The sequence below is a fragment of the Manis pentadactyla genome, chromosome 4, assembly GCF_030020395.1.
Source record: "Manis pentadactyla isolate mManPen7 chromosome 4, mManPen7.hap1, whole genome shotgun sequence".
Taxonomy (NCBI): domain Eukaryota; kingdom Metazoa; phylum Chordata; class Mammalia; order Pholidota; family Manidae; genus Manis; species Manis pentadactyla.
The window spans coordinates 120,409,771-120,431,890 of NC_080022.1; the positions used below are offsets into that span (position 1 = coordinate 120,409,771).

At 49.6% G+C, this 22,120-nt stretch overlaps 1 protein-coding gene across 10 annotated transcripts in view; it reads left to right on the forward strand.

The window, feature by feature from the left end:
• The window catches only part of EPN2 (epsin 2), a 76,609-nt gene that overhangs the window by 47,733 nt on the left and 6,756 nt on the right, over positions 1–22,120 (forward strand). For 8 of the 10 annotated variants that reach the window (XM_036931274.2, XM_036931275.2, XM_057500805.1 and 5 more), the window contains 6 exons: positions 3,890–4,002; positions 5,524–5,616; positions 6,533–6,707; positions 18,855–19,034; positions 19,427–19,513; positions 21,553–21,768. In XM_036931274.2, the coding sequence (XP_036787169.2) occupies positions 3,890–4,002; positions 5,524–5,616; positions 6,533–6,707; positions 18,855–19,034; positions 19,427–19,513; positions 21,553–21,768 (864 nt within the window). The remainder of the gene's footprint in view (positions 1–3,889; positions 4,003–5,523; positions 5,617–6,532; positions 6,708–18,854; positions 19,035–19,426; positions 19,514–21,552; positions 21,769–22,120) is intronic. The other 2 variants (XM_057500803.1, XM_057500804.1) reach the window with 1 other exon arrangement.

Consider the following 22,120-nt stretch of genomic DNA (forward strand, 5'->3'; position numbering starts at 1 on the left):
CTGGAAGACAGAGACCTCCCTCAGGCCCAGAGAAGTGCTGGTGTGTGCGTGAGTGTGAAGGACTGGGGCCCCAGAGCACCCCTGAGGTGCTGGAAGCAAGCCTGGGATTTGGCTCTAAGGCTTGGCTTTGAGTTCTTCTGCCAGCTGGGAGCGAGTCATTTAGCATCTCTGGGCCATAGTTACCTCCTCTGTGAGAAGAGTGCTAATAAAGAGCAATGCCTGAAGGGTCAGCCTTCATCTCTTACTGGCTGGGTGACCTTGGGCAAGTCACTTCACCTCTAATCCACAGCTCTTGTAAGTTGGAGGTTCTAAACTGAGGGTTCATGTTCTACAAGTGTCGTGTGCCAGGTGCTGGTCTAAGTGCTCTTCATGTATTAGTAACTCATTTAATCCTCACAGTAACCCTGGGAGGCAGGTGCTCTCTTCATTCTGCAGATGAAAAAACCTAGGTGCAGAGAATTACCTACTCAGGCCAGTTATGCATTGAGAAGTGGCAGGGCCCAGATCCTAGCCCAGGCATTTGGAACCACCCTCCGTGCTGGGCTGCCTCTCGTGTTGAAACCACCGAGCCTAGGTCAGGCCAAGGCACACACAGCCAGGAACAGATGCGGCTCCCTGTGGGTAAATGTTAGAAAAGCATACCACGTGCATCTGTACAGAGTGTGTCAGGAAGTTTTTCTGGGTAGAAGCACAAGAAAATGTCAAACAGCTGTTTCCCCTAGGGAGAGGAATAGAGGCAGGATGAGAGGAGTGCTCTCTCTTCCTTTTATGCTGAAGTACTTAAAAATAAGCTCTGGGCATCCCCACAGTCACCCAGGAACACTTGTGCACAACCCAGGAAGGACAAAACGAGGCCTGCCCATGTTTATAATTCTCAGCCATGGCAAGTGAAGGCTTTGAGCTCTTCCGGGTGGCTCCCTAGGCAAAAAGATGTCTTGGGGTAGGAGAAAGGTGATGATGCGGTTGGTGCTCCTGAGGGACTGGCTTGGCTCCCTCCAGAGGTGGCTGGCTGAGAAAGAGGCTGGCCCATCAAGGCTCTTCCGTGGGTCTCCGTGAGCCATGGGCTTTCACACCTCAGAGGAGACAGACCAGGCTCAGGTGGCCATAAGGGTCCATTCAGGCCCGCTTGACAAGTACATCTGTGTTTACTGCCCTGTGCATGGGCACAAGAGGCTCTTTGTTGGGCCGGAACGCTGTCACTAAGGCAAGACCGTCTCTGCTGGAATCCTCCCTCACAGCTGAGGCTGCTGTGTGCAGCTCAGCTGATACTCAGGGCTGGTGACTGTGAATTCTGCATCTGCAGAACTGAGAGCTGTATATCCATTTATGAAAACCACAGCATTTAGGGGAATACCCGTTGTCTTTAATTTCCATGCTGATGTGGTAAGCTATTTCCGTATGTGCTGGCTCTGCATTATTCTGAAGCATCAGTTATGATAGGCATAAACATGTCCATTTGCATTTGAAGCCAGGCTGGCCTTGCAGATGTGCTGAAAGGCTCAGAGGACAAGGGAGGCCTCATCTCTCCAGAAGGTCCTGTTCAGAGCCCTATGCCATTCATCGCGGACTGGGCTGAATCAGGCCCTGTGGCAGCGCAGCCAAGTGGCAGCTTTCCTTGCCAAGATGGGGCTCGTTTTTCAGAGCACTTTCTGGGGTGTGGGGTGAGTGTGAGGTATTCTCCTTTGTTCACTCACAATTCCCATTTGGTGGTAAAGGGAGGGTATCAGATATGCTGTGTTTGTTATAAACTGGGGGTTTTGTGAAGCAAGCCTCAGAGATTCTTTACCAGGGAAGGCTGGAAAGGGGCAGCCTGAGCGGTTAGTGACCTGGGCGGGGAGCTGCATTCAGTTGAGGAGAGTCCCCAGAACCGTCTGGCTTCTGTTGTTTCCACCACTCTGGATTACGAAGTCTTTGCCTCTAGAGTACAAGAAAGCCCAAACCTAAGTAAGCACTGTGATTGGCAAATGTGAAGTTTGGGAACAAAACCAATAAAAAATACACTTTTGTCTTGGTGTGTTAATAAAGCAAATTTTAAGATTAACTTGAGGACATTTCATTATGTCTTGCTTTATTTTTAAAGAATTACTTTGGAAAATATAACAGTGATGCGCTAGGCTGGGATTTAGCTTGGTTTTATTTAGAAAAGTTTATTTGTGTTTTTATAACTACAGCACTTTTTTGAACTCCGACTTGCCCGTGTAGCTTAGAGTAGATAGGAAGGCTTTTTCCCCCCACTGCTGGTTTTTTGATTGACAGTAAATCATAGCAAACACACTGTGCTTCACGCCACAGAATTATTCCAGATGCACCCTTAAGCTGTGTTTCGTGTGTGTGCTTGAAATTGGGTGACAGAGCAATGCTGCTCACAGCCTCCTGCCCTCTGCCCAGAGCAGCCCCCTGCCCCGCCTTGCCTTGCCTGGTTCTTCTGTGGATTATCACCATGACCCTAACTGTCTATAGCTTTCTTTTCCTGTTTACTCACAGTAGCCAAAGACCAGCGAACTACAAACCTCATCTGTCAGGAATCGTTCCTGACCTTTTATTTTCTCCCAGAGAGTCCGAGCCTAAAAGGCAAATGTCAATTGGAGCTTTAGGCAGAAGTAGCATGTGGGTGAGTGAGTTCTGGCAGGTTGGGTTTGCTAGAATGGGTGTAATGAAAAAAGTAAGCGGACACCATGACATTCTCCATCCGTCCGTCCGTCCATCCATCCATCCATCCATCCATTCATCTGTGAATGAATGATGCACACAGGCATCCATTCAGTGGTATTTGCCAGCTGCTCTGCCAAACTCTGGGAGTGGATGTAATGGTTGAAAGATGGGCCGGGGACCTTTCCAAGGAGCATACCTTCTGGCATAACCTGCCAAACTGCAGGTGGGGGTGTGAGAGCTGGGGGTGGGGGCCACTGACTGCACCCCAGTGGGGACAGCAGTCTGGAGGACCAGGGCTGGAAGCTGAGCTTTGGAACCGAGGAGTTGGGTACGAAGGGCCCAGCATGCACAAAGGCTCAGCAGGAGGGTAGAGCACAGCACTGTCTGAGGCAGGGGCCTCTTTGAGCTGGCAGCCCTTGCTTTGAGTAATTTCCGAGAAGCTGTTGACCCTCTCCGGGTGGGGCAGAGGCAAGCTTGCTCCCAGGCACGTGCTTCAAAGCTTTCCATCTGACTTCTGGAGGCACCTAGATTCTCTGATGGCCATGTGAGGCCCTGCCTGGCTTACAGTGTGAATGGGTAAACACTCCCTTCCTGGAGATTTGGTGCATCAGCTAGGAATTCATATCTCATCCCTTCAAAGAACATTGTCTTTCCAGGAGCTGCTTACAGTTGTTTAAAGTAGCTAAGTACTTACCAAAAAAAAAATGTCTGCATAGGTGATTTTTTTCAAGTCAATGTATAGCTTTACTGAAAAAATTAAAATTCTCAGGGTTAACAGAGAAACATTGGGCTTTATTTTTCCATGATCCTTACCACCTCAGAGTGAGATTCTTAAATGTGGGAGTCTCAAGGGGAAGTCTTCATCCACAGATGCTCTGTGCTTGTTTGAATGATTTTCTTTGATCCAGCTTTTCAAGACTATACTCTCGCTCTTTTTAGAAATCAGTTCCTCACTTTCAAGCTGTGCATTGAAGAGCGAGGTTCCACTCCTCGTGTGGCCTGACCACTGGGCTTGCACCCGAAGGTGTGTTTGGTCATTTCTACATGGCTTATGTAGCTGTGAAACCACATTTGACTGACTTGATTTTAACCTTGAAATATTTGCAGACCTTCCCAACAAAATGCCCATATTGCAGGGCTCCTGCCAGCCCTTGTGGGGTGAAAGGGGAGTGGTAGCTTGCCCAGGTAGCTGCTGAGCAGTAGCCTGTCCCTGTGTGGTGACTTTGCCTCCCCACAGCCACATCCCCGAGAGTGCCCTCCGAGCTGGAGCAGGCCCGGCCCCAGACCAGCGGAGAAGAGGAGCTTCAGCTGCAGCTGGCTCTGGCCATGAGCAGAGAGGTGGCTGAGCAGGTCAGTGCTTGGGCTGGTCTGCCACCGCAGTCAGCCCTGTGTGGCGGTTGGGGTGGGTGTGGATCACAGGGAGGGCGAGGACACACGCGCCCTGTCCTCGGTGTGTCCAGAGTGCTTCCCGAGATGTTCTTAACCTCCCGCTGCCCCCATCAGGGAGGCGCCCCATGCAGAGTTGCATTTAGGAAAGGTTTTCGTTGTCAAGGAACAAACCAGTCAAACGTTCTTCCCAGAAACACTAATGCACACAGGGCCTAGTGTCATGAGCTCTTTTTGAATGAGCTGAGTGTCCACAGCCTCCCTCGAAGAAAGGCGTGTGGGCGCACAATAGGGCTTAGCCCTCTGGGAAGGCAATTTGGTAAGATAGATTAAGAGCATCTGAACAACAACAAAGGGCTAGAAGGAAATGCTCCAGGAAATAAGAGGGCTCAAATTGAGATGGCGGAAATATGTGTAGTTTTAATTCTTTTTCAGTTCCTGTTTTTTCTAGTCAGCATGCTTTACTTTAAAGTGGAGGAGGGAAAAGGACTGCTGAAATGGCCTTTCAGAGTTAACACCCCTTTGCTCACAGCTCTCAGGTCTGTCCTCACCGGCCTTGGGTGAATAAGGGTAGAGGGAGTCAGGCGGCCCAAGGCCTCCTCTCACTTAAAAGTGGTGTCCGGAAACAAATGATAGAGATAGTCAGACGAAGTACACAGGTGTTTGTCCCACTGTGATTTGTATTGCTGTAACCAGAAATGTCCGGAAGCTCAGCAGTGGCACACAGCCTCAGTGATGGCCTCTCTGTCTACAGGAGGAGGCAGACAGCCATTAAATCTGCCCCTGTGGATGCCAGCCTCTATCACTGATGGCCCTGGAAGATGGTGCAGAAATACCGGGTGCAGATGGATGGTCCCATTTTAGTTAATAACTCATCTGTGACATCATATACATAATAAATAAAATATAGTGAATATATTTATTTATATTCGTTATATTATAGAAGCTAAGATGAACCAGTCTTTTGCCTATGGGGACTTTGCCTTAATTAAATACAAATTAAATATAATGCATCATTTGTTAGAACTCATAGAAATAAATACAATAAATAAATAATGAATAAATGAATACATAGTCATTTTTAGAAGCTTACACAGTAGGAGGTGGAATGATATGTGATTTTCATCTCTATAATTCTTGGGTTTTTGTTTCATAAGGAGACATATCACTTCTATAATTAGAAAGAATTATAAAGCCAGTTTCATCTTAGAGAAAAATATTTTAAAATAAGTGCTCCCTTTCCCCAGGGGACCTGTGTCCCAGTCTCCCTGTGAGACCCCCAAACCAGGGAAGCCACACAGTGTAGGCAAGTGGGGTGTGTTCTGGGATGGAAGAGTAACCGTTTTATGAGCTGTTTTGAGATCTTCCTTTGAAATGAGGTGTAATTCAGTGTCACACTTCCTGCCCCTGGCCGGCTGCACTCGATCCTGGTGAGCGATGTCATAGCGGCCCCCCATCAGCTTCACATCCCCGTGTCCTCTTCAGGAAGAACGCCTGAGGCGGGGCGATGACCTCAGATTGCAGATGGCCCTGGAAGAAAGCCGGAGAGACACGGCCAAAGTTCCAAAAAAGAAAGAGGTAAGTGCTTCCCTGGGAAGGGAAATGTTTGAGACTGTCCTGTGGCTGTTGCCGAAGTGTCACAAACCTGCCCTGCCATGTGCATGTGACATTTGGTGAGTGCCCATAACGTGCCATTTTCTCTCTTTATTCAACAAATTATCCTGGGGCCTGCGATAAGCAGGAGTGAGGTTTGAACGTAACTGAGAGCACCTCCTCGTCTGCCAACACTGGGCCTCCCAAGACCACCTGAGAGAGGCTGGGTCCTGCCGGGCAGCTTCTGCTGGCCTGTGCCTCAGTCCCCTCCTCTGTAAGCAAGTGTAAACTGCCCTCCCTGTGCGGGCATGGCCACTGTCACACAAGCCAAGGGCCAGGTGCTCTGGAGCAGTTTCCTGCCACAGGGGAGCCCCTGCTTGGGACCTGCGGGTGACCAGACGTGGCTGTGGTCCTGAAGAGTTTGTCCAGTCAGGAGACAGACCCCTCCCACCACAGGGCCAGGGGCTCCAGTGCCTCTGTGACACAGTGCCACAAGGTCCCTGACAGCAGCTGTGAGCTCAGGTGAGGGCCCTGAATGCTCGCTGGCAGCTGGGAGGCAGGATGTGTTGGGGGACAGCACTCTGGAGGGAGGCCACAGCCCCCCAGAGCCGGCATTATCCTGGAAAGGCCTGAGGAATGTTTGAGAGGAGGCGGGGCGTTTGGCCCAGGGCAGGCAGGCAGGCAGGTAGCTCAGGGTAGCTCGGTGTGGCTGTCCTCGGAGGAGGTGCTGGGGGTGGGCAGGAAGGCGCAGGAGATGGGAGGCTCATCTTCCAAGTTCCTCTGGGCTCCTCCCAGGAGGCCTCTACTCATAAGAGGCACTGACAGTATTTATGACTGACACATTGATATTTACTGTAACTTTTGCAAAGTAAAACCTGTCCCCTTCTCTTTGTCTTCAAAGCATGGCTCCCACCCACAGCAGACCACTTTGTTGGATTTAATGGACACCCTCCCCAGCTCAGGGCCTGTTGCCCAGAAAGCAGAGCCCCGGCGCCGGCCAGCCTCAGCTAACCAGACCAACCCATGGGGTCGGCTGGCAGCCCCAGCCAGCACGTCAGATCCCTGGCCGTCGTTCGGTAAAGACCTCCTCATTCGTCTCCCATGCCTGTCTGTGGGGGCGGGGGTGGAAAGGGCAGAGCCTCTTGCCCTGTCACCTGGTAGGGGTGGGAGTGAGTCTGGTCTGTGGTGGTGGGTGTACAGTATTCTGTTTTGAATGGTTTTCTGCTTTGGTAGAGGGAAAACTGACTTCCTTTCTGCCTCCCACACACATTGAAATGGCCTGTCCCTTCTCTGGGACACACGTCAGCTCTCAGCCTCAGGATTGCCCCAGCCCCAAGTTAAGAAACTATAATGCACAGCATGAAACATCTTAATCAAGTTGCTGTTTAGCTGGAAATTATGATGTGCCTCACATGACTTAATGGAAAGGGGACGCATTTGCTGTAATTTTTATTTGTTTAAAGTAGCATAAATTGGTTTATCAGGCTAGTGAATAGTTTAAAGTTCTGTTTAATGCCAAGTGTAAGAGTATTTGATAGATTTGAAACATGAGTGTGACACAATTGATCTAATTTGGGTAGAAATCTTGGACACATGGGTTTCCTAATCACTGAACACAGGACTTGGCCTGCAGACTTCACAAAGGCTTCCCACCCAGCCTGCTGCTCCTGGAGGCCCCCTCTGGATCCTCTGAACCCTGACAGCCATGGCTGATCTGTGGGGCTTCTGTCTAGGAGCTTTGAATTGTTATCTTTTGTGACAGTTTGCCTATATCTCCTGGGGTCTCTGTTTCCCCAAACTAAAACCATCTCTTGTATTCAGCTTGGCTCCCTGGGTGATTGCTGAAGTGTACTGTATGCCACGTCCTGTCCTGCCAGGTAGAGACCCAGACAAGAACAGTCAGTGGTCCCACCCTCATGGTCGTGGGCAGGTGTGGGCACAAGAGCAGCAGGCTAGGAGCTGCACTGTGCTGGCCGGGCCTCCATGCTGGTTACTGGAGAGCATCCTGGGCCAGGGCTTAGCTCAGGAGTCTAGTGGACGGATAAGAGATAGGCATCTTGAGGGAATCTTTAAGGAAGAGCAGGAGGTGGCCAGGCCATGAAGAGGCAGGGGGCTCCCAGGAGAGCTTGGCTTATGAGAGGCTGAGGAGTTGAGTACATGAAGTGGGGCCGAGTGTCTTGACTGGGCCAGAGACCTGACCTCACAGGGAGCTGTGTGGTCTCCTGGTGGGTAGGACAGGACCACCTCCAGTGGCTGGGGTTCACCCTCCTGCAGGCAGCCTAAACTAGGAGGCAGCTATGCCTAGCAGTAGTTGAGATCACATGGGATTGCTGCCGACACAGGTCCGCTATTCTAATCATTTTTAATCAAGATGAAATGCGCATAACATAAAATTCACCCTCTTAACCATTTTAAAGTGGACTGTTCAGTGATTCTTAGCCATTCCCAATATTGTGCAGCCATTATTACTAATCCCAGGACATTTCCATTCCCATTAAGCAGTCACTCCCTGTTGCCCCGCCTCCAGCCCCTGGCATCCACCGTCTGCTTTCTGTCTCTGGATTTGCCTGTTCTGGACATTTCATCCATGTAAGGGAATCATTCAACATGCAGCCTTTGTGGCTGGCTTCTTTCCCTCAGCATAATGGTTTCAAAGTTCATCCGTGTGGTAACATGTATTCATACTTCATTCCTTTTTATGGCTGAATAAGATTCCATTTCATAGATACAGCACATTTTGTGAGGCATTTGGCTTTTTGGCTACTATGAATCCAGTTTTTAAAGAGAAGATTGAAACCTGAATTTTTAAAAGTATTAATTTTTAAATGTTGACAATGAATTAAACAATTAAGAGCATGGTTAGAGCTAATCAAGATATCTCTGCAGGTGGCCTCCATGTGCTTTGTGGACTGCCTGCTTGCCATTTCCTGCACTTGCCCAACCCAGGGCCCTCTCCTTGGTTCTGATGCAGGTTGGCATTTTTGTGGTAACTTGGGGACAAAACAGGTTGCCAAAGCCCAGAGAGACAGTTCATTCCTCTGGGGTCACACAGCAAGTTAGGGGCAGGCTCAGCACATATGGCACCTCGTCTTGGAATCTCCAGGCCATCCTGGATTGCTTCAAAGACCTTCTGTGGCCATACATGTCTTGGAAGTCATCTCAAATCCCAGCATCAAGAGATAACCAGCATTAAAATGTTAGCTTGTCTACTTCCTGTTTTTTTCTGGGCACTTACGTTTTTATACACTTGAGGTCATATTGTAATTACAATTGTATAAATATATATAGATGTTTCCATTTGTACTATATGGTGAGCTTTTCCAGGCATCATTAGAAACTAAGCATGATGGCCCCAGTGGGATAGTGTGGGGCTGGACCACATTACCCAGTGTGACTCCTGTGGGACAGTGGGGGCTGGGCCACGTTCCCCAGCAGCCCATTGATACACGGTGGGTGTGCAGTTCCAGCCCTCTGCTCTCAGTGGCACTGCAGGAGGTGCCTTGACACCAGCTCCTGGGCTCACTGGAGGACGGTAATAGTGCTTTTGCTTCCATCTTCCAAGATGTAGTTTCAGAACAAGATGTGGTGTCGGATTCACCAGTCGTCATCTAATAAAACCAGCTAGTGCACATTTTTCAGGGCCACCCCACCTGCCCACCACCTGAAACATGTTTATAAGTTAGAAAGATGAGGGAGTCTCTCCCCAAGCACTGATAATGGCACTCTCTGGATGAAAGAAATGCAATTTTGAAAGCCACTGTTTGTAGCCAGCCCTGCCATTACAGGTTCTTTCCAAGCAGCTCTGGGGTCAGCCTGGCCAAGTGGCCTTGGGAGGAGGCACCAAGGGACGACAGGAGGGGAGCTTGGAGCCTCCAGGTCAGCGGGGCCCTTCCTCCTCTGTCCCAGACACACACAGCAGCCACCTGGGATGAGAAGGGCCCACAGCCCCGTGACTCAGAAGGCCTTGGCCAGCGAGGGCCCTCTGCCCACCCGCCTGCTGCCTGGGTGGGACAGAGGCCATCTTCTGCCCCAGTGGCAGCAGGTGGTGGTGCTGCTTTCTTGGTGACCCCGTAACAGCCCAGTTCTGTGACCCCATAATGGGACTGCCTCCCTGTGCACATAAATATTCATATGTGAGGCTGGGGATGAGCCGGGCTTGGGGAAGGACGCATGCTCCCTGTGAATGAGCCCACAGAGCAGGAGGCCGGAAGCTGCTCCATCTTTCCACCCTGGCTTCCATCTCCCTTTCCTCTCATTCACTTGAGTTTTCAACAAGCGTTTATTTATTGGGTGTGCAGTGCAGCTCTGCCGAGGACGTGGACACAGAGGAGCCTTGCAGTGAATCTACTGTCCATTCATAGAGGAGAGCAGAGTGCGGGGTCCCAGAAGTCACACCCTCAGCAGGTGTTCACAGCGGGCCTGCTGGACCCAGTCCCCAGCTGCCTGTTTTCCCATGGCCTAGCTTATGTGAGCTGCCAGCACCCGGGGAAAGGTGGAGGTACCATTATCTGCCCCCAAGTGAGGTTTGAAGACAGTAAGGTGCCAAAGTATATGGCCTCCTGTGACTCGCGGTGCACGGTAGAGCAGAAAGCAGTGTCCATTACACACATAGGTCCCCAACCGCCGCCTGCAGAATGGAAACCTCACAAATCTCTTCTAGGCTGAGTATCTTATCCATGCTCGTCTGGCTGATTGTGGGTGGCCAGGGTTTGACCAAGAATATCTTTCACTCCACATATAAGCTTTGTCCATGGTGGTCAGGAGCAAGGGGTTCTTTTCAGCCAAAGCTTGCTCATTTCAACATTGTGCATCATATAGGTGCTGATTGTTAAAGTTCTTGGCTGTGCTGCTGTTTTGTTGTTTCAGCAGATTTCTACAGGAGAAACGGCCCACGGGAAATAATGGGAGGTGTCAGAAGAGGCTGTCCAACAGTTTCAGGGCTGAGCTGCACAGCAGTGGGGCGCTCCATGGATGCCTTGCCCATGAGCCCAGGGTGATGGCTGGCTCTTAGAGAAAGCATTAAAATGCGTGCAGTTTATATACCTTCATGTCCTAGCATCCATGAGCTCCCCCCAAAATGTTGCAAATACAGTTGCATCCATGAGCTCCCCCGAAATGTTGCAAATACAGTTGACCCTTGAACAATGCGGGGATTAGAGACACAAACTCCCACAGTCAGAAATTCATATATAACTTTTGATTCCCCCAAAACCTAACTGCTAACAGTCTACTGTTGACAGGAAGCCCTACGGATAACATAAGCAGTCAATTAATGTGTTCTGTATGTTATATGTATTACATACCGTATTCTTAAAGTAAGCTAGAGAAAACATTTTTGCAAATTGTTGCAAAGCTCAAAAATATTTTCCAATATATTTTTAAAAATCTGTGGATAAGTGGACCTGCATAGTTTACACCTGTGGTTATTCAGGGATCAAGTGTACTTGGTTTTAAATCTTAGCAATACACGTTTATCACTTTGGGGGAAAACTGGTGTGTTTAGACCCTCATTGCCTGAGATGTTTAGATGGAAGAGCAAATATTTTGGCACACATGATGTGTGTGCAGTCACTGATGGGCTTGCCCATGTGGGGGCAGGAGTGCAACACCCTAGGCCCGGGGCTGGCAGGCGGGCTGAGGAGAGTTCTGAGACTTGCCTCTGCTTGGCAGGGCAGCCTGGATTCCCTTACATGTCTGATCCTTGCTTTATACCGTGTCCTGTTATCTGTGTAGTAGACTCCTGCTTATTCTTGAAAGCGTGGCTCAGATGTCTGTGCTTAAGGAGACAGGATCACCTTGTCCTCAGGACTGACTGACCATCCCGTGGTCACTGGCTGCCTGTGACCACCCCCCATGCTACGTGCGGTTGCCTGTGTCCACATTTCTATCTCAGAGGCAGGACCTGGGCTTGTGCTTGGTGAATGCCAGACGGATGTTATTCAGGCAGAGTGAGGTGGCCCCAAGGACCACCTGTCTGTGGGAGGCAGGGCCTGTTCCTCCGGGTGTCCAGCCGGTCGGGCTGGTGTGTCCAAGCTGGGCCATCAGACGGTGTGCCCACTTCTGAGGAGGCCTGGCCAGGGGCCTGAGTGCTCCAGGAGCTCAGGAGCTCTCAGACATCCTGGATGCCCGTTCTGGTCACTTAGGGAGCTTCTGAAAATCCAAATGCCCAGGCCCTTGCCAGAATCTATAAGAGGGCAGGGAGGGAGCGACAACATCAGTATTTTGCTAACATCCCCCGAGAGATTCCTAAGGACAGCCACAGTTGAAAACAACTGCTGGTCTGTTTCTCCCTGAACTGCATGGTGAGGGAAGTCCTGCTAAATCTAAGATGCTTGAAAATTCTGTGTATAGTGTCAGAGATGAGGGGCAGCTCTTACTACATGTGTTTATAGCACCCGAATCAAACGTGTACCTGGAAGAAGTCACTGAACTTCAGTATGCAGAAATGCCTCATGGAGTTAAACTGCAGATAAACTGCAAAGCCCCTTCCAGACCTGAGGCTCTATGGTTCCCTTGATCCTTCATTGCTTCCCTTCAGTCCCCAGTTAGCTGTTGGGCATCTTCCATGGGCCAGGCTCCATTCCTTGAGCTGCTCCTCTGAGGGAGTGGGAGGACATTCTGACACGAGCAGGAGCAGGGGGTGAGTGCCTTGTGAGGGGCTCAGCTGGGTTTGGAGTGGGTGATTGTGTGGTGAGATGACATGGGCGCTGCAGGTTGGGCCCATGTCTTCTCAGCAGGACCTGTGCCCCTGTCCGCCGAGTGTGTAGTCTGGTCAGGATGCTGCCTTGCTAACAGCTTCAGTGGAAGCAGGTGTCTCTGCATCCAGGCCAGCTTGATGTAGTAGCTCAGAGATTATCACCAAAACCCAGATCCTCTGCTCCTCTAACCAGCGGGCCTTCCCCTCTCCCTCTAGGCTCATGAGCTCAGGGTCCTGGTGCCTTGGACCTGGTTGTCCCAGTCCACAATCTAGGGGATGGAGAGGATTTCTCTGTAGCTCCTGTACCATTCTGCGATTTGGGGGTGGGGGCCTGGGACTGGGGGACTTCACAGTTGACTCCAGCTGGTGAAAACCCTCCCCTGTCGCCAGAGCAAGGACAGTCCCACTCAGACAGACTGGGAACGAGCGGAACAACAGTTTTTCCAAGGACAGTCAGGCTATGCTTCAGGGAGAACGGGGCTGGGCACTGGACACAAGACTGTCCCGACAGAGGCAGAGAGGAAAGGCCAGTAGCTGTCCCATCGGCAAGGGGGGAGCTCTCGGGTCTGCGGGGGAAGGGGCAAGAGCCTCTCAGGCTGTGTCCTGCACACGCAGGTCGGTGATGGGGGACGTGGACCTGCTGTGAGCTTGTTCAGCTCTCATGGTTGCTCGTGAGCAGGACAGGCTAGGAAGATGTGCTAACTTCCCTGGGCTCCCTAGGGAGCCGGAAGCAGCCAGGCGCCTGGCCCCATGCCTTCCTGTGGACCAAACCCCGTGTCCTCTGCACTGCATCGCAAGCAGTTCTGACGACACAGCTCTTCTGATTTGCAGTCCGGCTCTGTCCCTAATGTAGTTTCCATCACGTCACTTCCCTCCAGTTAGGATAGAGAACCGAGGTTCTGTGAGGCACTGTGCTGGGCACAGAGCGAGGGCCCATCCCTGCTGTGTGATTGTGGCAGGGCTGTGCCCTTTGTCATGTCCAGCAGGGGTGCCTGGGGAGAGTGGGTCCAGTAATGGGGAGGTGGCTGCTTGAGGTGCTGGGAAGGCCAGGAGTGAAAGATCAGAGCAGCTTTGGAAGGGAGATGGGTCTTTCTGGAGACCTCTGGATGGTTGTGGGTAGGAGGACAACAGGAGAAAACCCAAACCCACACAGGAGTTGACAGGTCATGAGTAAGTAGCCTGTGTGTCCAGGGGATTAATGAGGCGTGCGGGTCAGAGTCTGCCCCGGCCTGTTGCCGGCTCACACCTAGTTGCATTTGAGGTGGCAGGCCCGAGGAGTAGCAAGAGCGGTGCTCTCCTCCCCTTCCCTGTCCACTGCCAGCTAACCTGCCCAAAGGTGAAAGGCCGACCAGCTCGCAGCTGGCTCGGTCTTGAAGGGCCCACTCTGAAGCCGCTGAGTGCCTCAGATGCCAGGAGGATGAAGCCAGCATGGGAGAATGCCTAGCAGAGGGTTCACGTCTTTCTGAAAGCCCAGGAACCTCCTGCCCACACCCCCATCCCCGCACACTGCTGCTGGGGCTCTTCGGAGGGGCACAGAGTTGGGGGCTCAGGGAGCATCCCTGGTCTTCTCTAGGACTGGCAGTCGCCACCCCTCCTCTGCCCTCTCTGAGCCTTAGGGCTCAGCCGGGCTGCTGCAGGCACGGCTCTCGTTCCCAGGGCAGGGAAGAGAGAGCTCTCACTCCGAGTGAGTTCTCAGGCGGGAAGAGGAGTAGTTATGGAGCTGTATGTTAATTGCAGTAGAAGAAAGCTGAGTGAAGGATTCTGGAGGAGTCAGGGAAGGCACTAGGGGAAGGGAAAAGAGGGAGGGACTTGGAGACTGAGAGGCAGCAGGTGGAGGACATGCCCTTTGATGTGTTTGGGGAGCATTGGGGAGGCCAGTGTGGCTGGGGAAGCACTGAGGCGGAATGAGACCTTCTAATACACCTGTTTGGAGTTCCAGAAGACTTAATGTTTGAAAAGATTATGACTCGGATTTTCAAGAATTGTTGCAAGGTGTTACCTCTCAGATGCAGGAAACTAGTGAATCATAAGCAGGCTGCTAAAAGAAATCCCCACCTAGACACATTGGCAGAAACCTGCAGAACATCAAAGACATCTCAAATAAACCCACAGGGGACAGGCAATCCATGACAAAGGAGCAGCGAACTGACAGCTGACTTCCCAATAATGATGGCAGACCCCAGGGGACAGTGGAATGATGCACTGAAAGGAAAACACTGTCAACCTAGAATTGCCTTCCTAGTGAAATCATCTTTGTTCCAAGAATGACAGTGAAATATATTTTAAGTTTTGAAACAACAAAAATCTTGTTACCCTCCAGAATTCTATATTCAGTGAAGATAGTCTTCAAGGATGAAGGTGAATTAATGACATTTCCAGGTCACAGAAAATTCCAAGCTTCTGATCATGGTTTGGTCTTTCTGGTGACCAGCCCCCATCCTGTAGCCACCCAGAGACACTACATTGGAACTAAAGATAGTCCTGGTGTTCTTAGCGCGTTGGAATTTATAAGGGTTTTAGGAGCCCTGTGTCAGGGACAGGGTCAAAGACAAATAATAGAACAAAAGGTACTCCTAGTGCTCTTATCGCTTTGGAAATTACAAGGGTCTTAGGGGCTCTGTGCCAGGAGCTTGGGGCAGAGACCAAAATATATTTCTTCTTTCACAAAAAGTAATAAGAATATAACAAAATTTGAGCAGCACGATTCATAAGCTTGTGAAATGGTGTGTCATTCCCAGCAATTGGACAATACACGTTCTTCTCAGTCAGAATACTTAGAAAAATTGACCAACACATTTCAGAGAGTTGGGATCACATAGAACATATTTTCTGACCACAATATACTCAAGTTAAAAGTCAGTAATAAAAAGGTAACCAGAGAAACTCCAGATACTTGACATTTTAAAAAACACTTCCAAATTCTTGAGCCAAAGAAGAAAGTATACTGAAAATCAGAAATATTTAGAACCACATGATAATGTAAGTATTTTCAAAACAATCTGTAAGGCAACTGAAGCCTACCTAGTAAGAGGGAGATTGATAGCTTTAAATGTTTACATTAGTAAAGAAGAAAGGTGCAGAATGAATCAGGTAACATTAGAGGTTAGAATAGCGTTACACCCAAGTTGGAAAGAATGAACTGATAAGGATCAGAACAAATTAATGCATTAGAACACAAACGTATAAATACCCCTGAAGAGTAGTAAAATAAACAAGTCTCTGACAAGATTAATTTTAAAAAATAATGAGAAAAGGCAAAACAGTATGAGGCATCAAACAGCATGACTGCCGAGGCTGCCAAGATTTCAGAGTATAAGGGGCTGTTACATCAGCTCTATGCTGACAAGTCTGAAAACTTAGATAAAATGAATAAATTCAAAAAGGAATCTTAGTGAACTGACTGAAGAACAATAGGAAACCCATAAGTAAAATTGCCCTATGATCAAAGAAATCGAGCCAATTTCTTAATACCACTAAAACCTAAAAAGCCCTTTCCCCAATCCACCCAGATGGCTTTCCTGGCAAATTCTAACACCATTCAAGAAACAATTCCACCTTTATACAAACTCCTTCAGAGGGTAGGACATTAGGGAGTATTTCTGCTCATTTTATGAGGCTAGTGTAACCTCAGCACCAAAACCAGGCAGGATGGATAAAGTGAGAACAGACAGGTCAGGCCAGTCTCTATGAATGTAGGTGCAAAACCCATAGCAAAGAATCACAAAACCAAAATGAGAAAAATAAAAATGATATAGTACAGTATGAAAAATGTTTTGTTTGCAAGGACCAAGTCACGAGAAGAACATGTATTAATGGATCATATTACAGACCAAAAGAGAAAAATCATGTCAGCATTTTGATAGAGGCAGAAACAGGATGATAAAATTAATCAGCCTTTTGTTGCAAAAGTTAGCGAACTTGAATAATGGGGAACTTTTGTGACCTGATCAAGGGCTTCTAAAAGGAAAATGTCTATAATTGTAAATGGTACCATTTACTGTAAAACACTGAAAATCGGTCCTGTAAAGAGCAGGACAAGGACACAGACTATCCACAGTCCTGCTTATGTGGACTGGTGGCCCCAGATGGGCAGCAAGACAGGAAAAGCAGAGGAAATGTGTAGGGACCAAAAAGAGCTAAGCCATTGTTTGCAAGTGATACGGTCATGTACACACAACATAAAATGGCTTCTCCAAATGAGTTTATTAGGATTAAGAGTTGTTAGAATTATTATAAGAATAAATTATTAGGATGTATTTTAATTCTTAAAAGAATTTAGTAAGACTGCTGGATACAAAAATAATTATACAAAATTAAATTGTTTTTCTGCATACAATAAATAGAAAATGAAAAATTTTAAATGCACCAGTCCCTGGGAATACATTTTATAAGAGTTGCATAAATCCCTTATGGAAAGAAAGGCTAAAACAATAAAGGTTATTTTTCACTGAAAGATATTAAAGACAACTTTAGGAAATGGAGAGCTGTCCTGCGATTTCGATTTGGAAGACTTGCATTATAGTGATAACAGTTTTCCTCAAATTGATCTGATTCAGTGCTGTTCTGTTCAAAATCCTGACCAGGTCTTAGTTGATGTTTTAACAAGATGATTTTAAAGTGAATATGCAAGAGCAAAGGGCCTGGAGTAGCCAAGACACTTCTGAAGAATAAGATTAAGGTTGGAATTTATCATCACAGTGACATCTGAGAAGATAATCCACAGAGGAAACGGAAATGGGTCAGTGACACAGAACAGAGAGCTAGGTGCTGAGTCCATGAAGCCCTGGCATCTGCTAGAGGGTGGGGACAGGGTGGTGCTGGGGCACTCCAGCATTTATGTAGAAGACCTGAGATCAATTCCTTGTTTTATGTCATATACAAAAATCTTTTACTAATGGATCTAATAAGCTAAACAAACGTGAAAGGCAAACTAAGTCTTTTAGATGTCACCGTAGAAGAGCTTTGAGGCCTGGATATAGGGAAGGATTTCCTAAATGTCATGAAAAGCACAAATTACAAAGGAAAACTGATATGTTCTACTTAATAACTTTTCTGTTTATCAAAAGATACCTGAAGGAGAATGCAAAGAAAGGCCACAAATTGGGAGACAGTTTTTTGTCTTTGTAACACAAGTAAAAGAATCAGTATTCAGAACCTGGAAAGAACTCTCTAATCAATAAGAAAAGGGTAACCCCAAAGAAAGGTGAAGACTAGAACAGGCACTTTATAGGAGAGCTACCACGGAGGCCCTGCAAACATGACAAGATACACATACATGTTTATTAGGGAACAAGGATATGCAAATCAAAACGGTCAGATTACATCATATCCCCACCGGCCTGGCGCACATGGGAAAGTGAGAGAGTGCCCAGCAGTAGTGAGCAATGGAGCAGGTCCGGTGGCCCCTGCCCTGTGGAGCCTGACCTGGCAGGCCTCTGAAGGGAAGGCCCGCTGGCCTGCAGCTGTCGCGCAAGAGTGAGCACCCGGAGGTGCAGCCAGACCTAGTGGCACAACAAAACTGAACTCGCACCAGCACCCCCTACAGACCAGTCGACTGTGGCTTGCCCCCATGGAGTGGACCACGTTGCACAGCACACAGGAGTCTCCCAGGTAATGCAGAGCCAACCAAGCCAGCTGCTAAGGAAGGTATACAGTGTGTTTGCTCTTATATGGAGTCAGAAAGCACAGCTAACCAGCACATTGTTTAAAGGTACCTCTGTTCGGTAAAACCAGAAGGAAAACCAAGACAGGAGCTAACACGAAATCCATGGTGATTGGTGGGAGGTGGGCCACTGCGGGAGGCACACACTGGTCCCTGGAAGGCCCCAAGAGAGGAGATACAGGATGTGGCCGTGTGTACATCCAGATGCATGTGTATCTACATGCTAACAGATGAGATTCGCACAACAGGATCAACGCCTTATGTTAGATGCACTCAGGTGTTTTCTGTTCTATCCTTTAAAACCAGCGTGACCCACTAAATCTATCACTCATGTTTGAAAACATTTTATTTATTAAGCAGGGAGGTAAGTACATAGGCATTGGTTTCTTTATGCTGAACTCGCCTGTTTCATTCACTCTTATGTCAAAAGCAGAAACCACTCAAAGCAGGTGGAGAGGGGATGCTGCCAGGGCCTGAGGCTGGGGCAGCTGCTGCCAGGGCAGCTCTTGTCTGAGGAAAAAGCCTGTGGATTCTGTGGGGAGATGGGCTTGGATTTCGCCCGGGGAGCCTTTGCAATATCACGTGTGGTGGGAATTTGCAAAGGTCTCAGCTATTGCCTCTGTGGGACCTTCTTGGTGGACTGTCCCAGCCAGGCCCAGCATGCTGCCCAGGGCTGAGAGCCATCAGGGACTTCCACTCTCAGCCCTGGGCTTTCTTCTGTCCAGCTTTGTTGGTGTGGAACAGCACTGTTTGTTGGCACAGACCCCGGTGTAGCTCACCTGGTCCACAGTGGCCCTTGTCTTTGTACCCTAGCTGCCTAGAACTTTGTGAGAGCATCTCTAAACCTATCCTGCCTTCCTTCAGGTGCCAAGCCAGCTGCCTCTGTTGACCCCTGGGGAGTGCCCACTGGAGCCAGCACACAGCCTGTCTCCAAGAGCTCAGACCCCTGGTCAGCGCCGCCTCAGCCTGCCTCCGGTGCCGGGAAAACAGCTGATGCCTGGGCTGCAGCCTCAGCCGCAGCCAGCAAGCCTGTGCCCGCCTCTGGTGAGATCTCACTCTGCCATGGGCCTAGGGGTTTGTATGCACTTGCTGTCCTCCCCCACAGCTGTTGTCCCCAGAGCCTTGAGGCAACTGAGGAGAGAGCCCATGGGACTCGCCAGCCCCTGCACCCCTTCCAGAAGGAGCTGCGTCTCCCCCACCATGGCCCCTCCTTCTCTTTGGGGTGGGGGTGGGAGTGGTGGCAGGGCTGTGCTGGGGGAGGCCAGGGTCCTTGGCCTGGCCCCCTCCAGTCCCCTCCCAGCCCACCAGGTGACCCTGAGGTGGGGCAGAGATCTGTACCCCTGCCTATTGCCAGGCCACTCCAGGTTATACTGGGGAGGCGGGAGCACAGAAAGGTCATGGTGCACCCACGGTTACTGGCTTTGTGTGTCCACCAGGGGCCTTCGACCTCTTCAGCAATTTGAATGGTACAATTCAAGATGACTTTTCTGAATTCGACAACCTCCGAACTTCAAAAAAAACAGGTATGTAAAGGTGGTATTCGTTTCCATAATGTTCTGAGCAGTTGGCCAGCCCAGTTACTGCAGAAATCAGCTTTCAAAACTTAACAACTTCACGCATTTTGTGTTTTAATCTTGGGAGTGATAAGGGTCTAATTGCAGGAATTCACACACCAGCAGTGAAACGTCGTGTGGTGGAGTTTTTCTTTCACTGTCTTGTCCTGTCGGACCAAGTGTTTCCTGCCCCTGGGCCTCATGGCTGCCTGCCAAAGCCGCTGCTGTGGCCCCCTTGGTCCAGTGTTGACTGAGCCATCATGTCCATTCGCCCACTCCTCAAAGATGCCACCTTTTCTGGACAGTCTGGCTTAGGCACAGACTGGACATACCTGCCCCACCTCATCACCAAGGCTGTGGTCCCTGCCCAGTCCCCATCAAGAGCCCCTGTCCAGGAGACCCACAATCAGTCCTCCCACCCAGCTCCTCCCCTGTGTGCCCCTGGGCTGGGAGGGGAACAGGGTAGGGTACAGAGAGACTGGGCCTGGAGGGGCAGAGGAGGGAAGCCTGGTGCACCTTCACCCCCGAGTGGAGCTGGGGACAGAGCCAGGCAGCCTCTGTCCGTCTGGGCCACACCTCCCAGCCACATAGAGCAACTTGTCTCCTTTCTCTGTCCCTTTGTGGCTTCTCCCCATTCCCTCCCCGTGCCCTCCATGTGTCCCTGTCATCTCCTCCTTCTTACCTCCTACTCCTCTTCCCCCAGCTACAACCATAGTCCTGGCTGGCCCTCGTCTTAAGGTATGAGCAGCCTGGCACCCTGAGAACCCCTTTGGCCCCTCTCAGCTCTGGGGAACAGAGGCAACTTAAAACATGCTGCTTCTTAAAACATGCTTTGCTGCATTAAAAACAACAAGATTCCATGTGTCTCCTCCACAGGCCAAGTATAACCTAAGTGTCCTTGCCCACCCCTCTGCGCCTCAGTAAGAAGGCAGGTGGCTTTGTTACATGAGCCCATCCTTCAGTGGGCTTGCAAAATATTTACTATTAATTCTAGAAGTATTCCAATTGCAAATTTGGAAAGGTTTATAGAAGAAAATGAAAATCATCTATCATCATTGTCCCTGCCCTCAGCCACTATCTTTCCCTCAGTACTTTTTCTGAACTCTTACATAGAGTTTTTCTGTTCAGCTCTTTCTATCAGACAGAGCTGAATCCTGTCTCCCTTCCCCCTTTTATGAGATAACAGATTGAAAACATTTTCTCATGACATTAAAAGTCTTTAGAAAATACTTCATATCTATGTAGTATCTCTTTGTATTGTTCAGTATATTGTTCAGTAATTTTTTAATCTTTAATTTTGGGGAGGACATTTAAGGTTGATTTCTAGTTTTGCTAAAGTAAATAATGCTCTGGTGAACATCTTTGTGCTTAAATCCCTGTTCACATTTTGCATTATTTCATGAGACTGGATTCTTAGAAATGGGATTACTGATGGCGAGCATAACCACTTTTAAGAACCAGTGTGTTACCCATTGCCATGTTATTATATCTTGGCAGAGCAACCACATTCCCACCAGCCTGTCTCAGCACAACCTCTGTTGGCTGAATTGGTAAAAATAATTTGCTTTCTTTTCTTATTCATGTTTGTCATGGAAAATTTAGAAAATGAAACCATTAAAAATATGAATGACCCATGCCTTGCCCACAACCCACAGGAGCATCTCACTGCTGAGGAGGCTGAGCTGTGTGCACTGGTGGTCACAGTCACATGCCCTTCTTACTTGGCATTGTGGTACAGCTTCTGTCGCTGCCCGCTGGGCCTGGTTATGTGGACATGGGTTCTGTGACCTGCCCTGTGGTTGGCTGTCTCCAGTCTAGGGCTGTTGGAAACAGCACTGTGGTGAACTTCCTCGTCCTCTGCATAGCCATGCAGTTTCCATGGGGAGTCACGTGTCCAGGGGATGTTCGTGTTCTGCTCTGGACACCCCTGGGGTTGGTGGCAGTGGTTGTTCCAGTCTTGGGGCCCTGCTCTCCCTGCTCACTAAGCTGTGTGTGTCCTTGTCTTGTAGCCGAGGCAGCGGCCTCCCCACTGTCCCAGAACAATGGAACTACAAGCCCCGACCCCTTTGAGTCTCAGCCTCTGACTGTCACCTCCAGCAAGCCCAGCAGCACCCGGAAAACACCCGAGTCCTTCCTGGGCCCCAATGCGGCCCTGGTGAACCTGGACTCGCTGGTGACCAGGCCAGCCCCACCAGCCCAGTCCCTCAACCCTTTCCTGGCACCAGGTATGCTCGCTTCCTGGGCCTTCCTCTGGCTGGCTGCTCTTCCTGAGAAGGGCGTGGGGCCTCTCCTGCACCTCTTGGGGCATCTCTTCCTGCCATCTCCTGCACCTGGGTGCTGTGCTGGAGGGAAGGGAGCCAGCACTTGCCCCTCTCCAGGCCCTTATGAGGCAGGGCCTGAGGTGGCTGTTCAGGTATCAAAAGGTGGGTGGTCTCAGGAGAGACCACTGAACAGGCGCTGCCCCCAACATGCTGCCCTCAAGTGAGCACCGCTTTTGGGTCAGCTGGAAGGAGCAGTGCAGGGGTGAGGGAGAGCTGGGGTTTGCTGCCCAACACCCCCATTTTGGGGGAGGCCAAG